Source organism: Trypanosoma cruzi, genomic scaffold (genome assembly GCF_000209065.1).
Source record: "Trypanosoma cruzi strain CL Brener 1047053516569 genomic scaffold, whole genome shotgun sequence".
In the NCBI taxonomy this organism is placed as follows: Eukaryota; Euglenozoa; class Kinetoplastea; order Trypanosomatida; family Trypanosomatidae; genus Trypanosoma; species Trypanosoma cruzi.
The window spans coordinates 123566-127198 of record NW_001849511.1 but is presented as its reverse complement, the minus strand read 5'-3'; the positions used below and the strand labels follow the sequence as shown (position 1 = coordinate 127198).

The window sequence follows — 3633 nt, the reverse complement described above, 5'->3', positions numbered from 1 at the left end:
AAGAAAAAAAAAAAAAAAAAGTGGGAGGCGGACGCGCAACTGAGCGAGTCCGTGAGGAAAGTACAGAGAAGTGTTGGTGGTGAACTTACATCACCGAGCATCGACTGGCGTGTGTGTGTGGTACCGAGAAGAACGGAGGAAAAGAGAAACAAAAGGAAGGAACAGAGGCGGCAAAAGAGCACGTGTGGAGCATCCGTCAAGCAGTTTGCGATTTCCAAAAGAACAAAAGAGGGGGGGAGAGAGAGAGAGAGAGAGTGGGGACAAACAAACGAAGGAAGGGAAAGGAAACCAGATTGTGTGGGTGTGAGTGTGAGTGTACATCTTTCTGTGGAGGAAGGCGAGGCTAAGTAAAAGAATACAGACAATCGCAATCGGTTGGGAAGAGAGAAGAAAAGAGAGAGAGGGGAGCGCTTATCAAAAAAGAAAAAGGGAAAAATGGGAGCCGCACCGTCTCGTGAGTCGACGACGCTTTACTCGTACTTTAGAGGGACATATGAGATTGGTTTGATTCCCCTGACAAAGGCCTTCTTTGGTCTTCCAGGGGATCCCCATAGTCGCACCACAAACAAAACGGAAGAAGGAGAAGAAGAAGAAGACGTGGGGATTGGCCTTCGCTACAAGCAGGAGCCTCATGTCTCTCAGACAACATCGACAGCGGCTCATCTCAGCAGTACAATGGAGCTACGGCGACAATTTGTCATTATGCGTAGCGATCCGGCCATTTTATACGCCAACGCACGTGGGAAAGTCTCTGCATCGTGGCCAGAACTTCTTTCGGATGCCTTTACTGAGGAAGATCTGGACGCCTTCCTGGATAAGGTTGAGGAACGGATATACAACACTGATGCGGAGATGTTTGCCAACACTAAAAATGCTCTCATCCCTCTTCCATGTGCCCTTTGCCTCGTTTGTAAGGATGGACAGGAACGGTCTGGGAGTTTCTTTTGGCGTGGACGTAGCATTGTTGTCATTGGGTACTTTGCCTGCCTTCCAGAGGACCTCCGCAGCGCATTTAAGGTGGCAAAAGGAAAACTGCCAGAGGGAAAAAAAGGAACAACGGGCACCGACAATGACGCCAAACACACTCTTTCTTCCACCTCACAAGTATCACTCTTCTTAAATGCCGGTGTGCTTGCCTCTGCTGGTGACCGCACACTTGAACGTGTCCTTCTCCTGGCTGCAGTCATGTTGCGAAATCAGTATCTGGACTCCTTCTTTCATGTCTTTGCTCCAACACCGATTCCCTCTTCCTATACCGGGGACGTATTTCAGAATATTTTCAACACTGAATTTGATGCATCTCCATTCTTTCCACACGATGGAATGTTCCTTGACACTGCAGCTCGCGGTAAGAATGCTACTGCGCAACAGACCAGAGAAGAAGCCTTAAAGACTCTGGAACGTCGACTACAAAACATTACTGTGTACGTGGAGACGGCTGTGGATAATTATTCTTCGCTAAAGTCTTTGACGGAGAATGCTGCCTTCTTGCAATGCCAAACGAATTTGAGACCAGGCTTATGTTTTATGGACTTGCCACAAGTAGTGCTTGATGGATTTGAGCCCGCTGGAATAACTGAAGAAAATACCGAAAAAACCGCCGATGGAGAACAGGAAGAGGCAAAATTACATTCTGCCCGAGCGTCGCTCGATGATACAACCACGGCGGTGGAAAACACGAAACAAGATGGGGAAACGAGTAAAGTTGGGATCCATGAGGAGACATTGGAAAAAGCAAAATTTCCGGAAACGGATGAGAAGGCATCAACAAAAAATTCTGCATCTGTAGAGCTGGTTCGGGTTTGTTTTACGCCGGAGTATGTGGTGAAGGCCACCATGTGGGCATCCGGTCTTCTTAGTTCACCCACCGAACTTGTTGGTGGAAGCTGGGTACAGTACAAGCTGAAAGATGAAAGTGATGAACTTCGACAGACATTGCATGGGAAAGACTCTATTGTGGCTAATTGGAGGGAAATTTGCAAAGATGTTGCCGGCAGTTACATGGGGGAAGGTACGTTATCACTTCTTCGACATGTGAAGGCGCTTCGGGATGAAGTAGAGAGGGCTCGTGCGATTTCTTTAAATTCATGGTCCGTAGACAAGTTGATTCAAACTCGAGAGGGCCGCACTTGTGCTCTGCATCACACATCTTTTGGCACGATGCTTGTTGGCATTCGTAGCCGACGGGATGGGGAAAACATACGGGGTTTGGACAAGAAAAAGCAGTCTATACGAGAAAAGGCGGGTCAGGGATCAGACAACGACACATCAAATTATGCCGCTGCATCTCGTAATTCCCGAAACCGTGCCGGTAGTCATTCCCATGCATCATCGCAGTTTCAGGGTTTAGGGCATGGATCAACCTCGGGAGGGATGCACCTTGATACCTTGTCTAACATGTCTCCCATGCTAAATGCAAGGTCTATGGGAGGAGTCCCAACAGGTCCGATTTACGGCGCTGCCCCTGGAGGGTTTGTTGCTCCCCTCCCTTTCGTGCCGGAGATGCAGATGCCCTCTAATGTTGCGTTTCAAGGGAACATGATGCTTGCACCTATGATGGTTCCTTTTATGGGAAATGGTATGAGGGACGCTTCAGTAATGGAACGAAAGGAGCAGCAAGGTGCTGTGGCAACACCACCGCTGTTCCATACTGTTCCTTTTTCTACAGCTCCAATTGACGCAAGAGGAGAAAATTTGTCAGGGGTTTACAGCAATAGCAACAATCCCAACAGAGGCGATGGCAAAGTGGTCAATCCGTGTGCATCCGCCTCACAGAATTTCTCTGCAGGCGATGCAAATATAACAGTACCATCATATCCTTTTTCAGTTTGCAATTTGTCCGGGACAGCACCTGCGGGAACTGCGTTCCCTTCATCGGTAAATATGCCTTCACAGCAGCAACAGCAGCAATTTGTGTTGCTTCAACAGGGACCCGGTGGGGTTCCCGTCATTGTTCCCGTCACTTCAGCTGTGCAGCAGTCATCCCTTCCACCACCCTATGGGTTTTCCTATGGTGTTAGCAGTGGCGCCCCCCAAGTTGTCGTGGCCTCGCAGCAGCCATTGGTTCGAGACTCATCGTTGTCCCTGCCCCAGACAAACACTGCAGCCGCCGCCGGTGCTGCTGCTTCTTCTGGCGGGGGCCTGGTTCCTAATTACGTTTACTACATTCCTGCACCCATGGGTGGCGGTGGACAACACGCAATGGGGTTATGCTAAAGGATTTAAAATGTTATTTGGATGTGTTCCCACACTGAATATTCCATTTCCTTTTTTTTAGTTTGTTCCCCATGATGTTTTTTTTCTTTTCTCTTTTCTCTTTTTTGGTTTTTTTTTTTTTTTTTTCTTGTTGTTGTTGTCTTTGTGGAGGGGGAAATGATGGAGAGGGGAAGATGAAAAAGTAGGGGTTATATGTTTGTTTCTATCTTTTCTTTTTGTTTTGTTTTCTTTTCTTTTTTTTTCTTTTCTTTTCTCCCAAGTGTACATGTGGCGTCAACACGTGCTCCGCCAAAGTATAGGAGGTGGAGGTGGAGGTGGAGGGGGAATTGCGAGCGTTGAAAAGGGCACAGATGAAGACTTCTTCGTCATCGTTGTGTTTTTTTTTTTTTTTTTTTTATTGTTATTTTTATTGAATGA

At 47.5% G+C, this 3633-nt stretch overlaps 1 protein-coding gene across 1 annotated transcript, besides 6 other annotated features; it reads left to right on the top strand.

Annotated features, from left to right (window-relative positions):
- Positions 1 to 3633: a sequence feature (heterozygous, non-Esmeraldo-like haplotype).
- Positions 228 to 255: a microsatellite.
- Tc00.1047053504209.10 (hypothetical protein, conserved) lies at positions 436 to 3216 on the top strand (the record flags this gene model as incomplete). Its single annotated transcript, XM_797976.1, has 1 exon — positions 436 to 3216. The coding sequence occupies one exon, from the start codon at positions 436 to 438 to the stop codon at positions 3214 to 3216; it is 2781 nt and encodes a 926-aa protein (XP_803069.1).
- Positions 574 to 596: a microsatellite.
- Positions 3294 to 3345: a sequence feature (T-rich).
- Positions 3422 to 3470: a microsatellite.
- Positions 3596 to 3627: a microsatellite.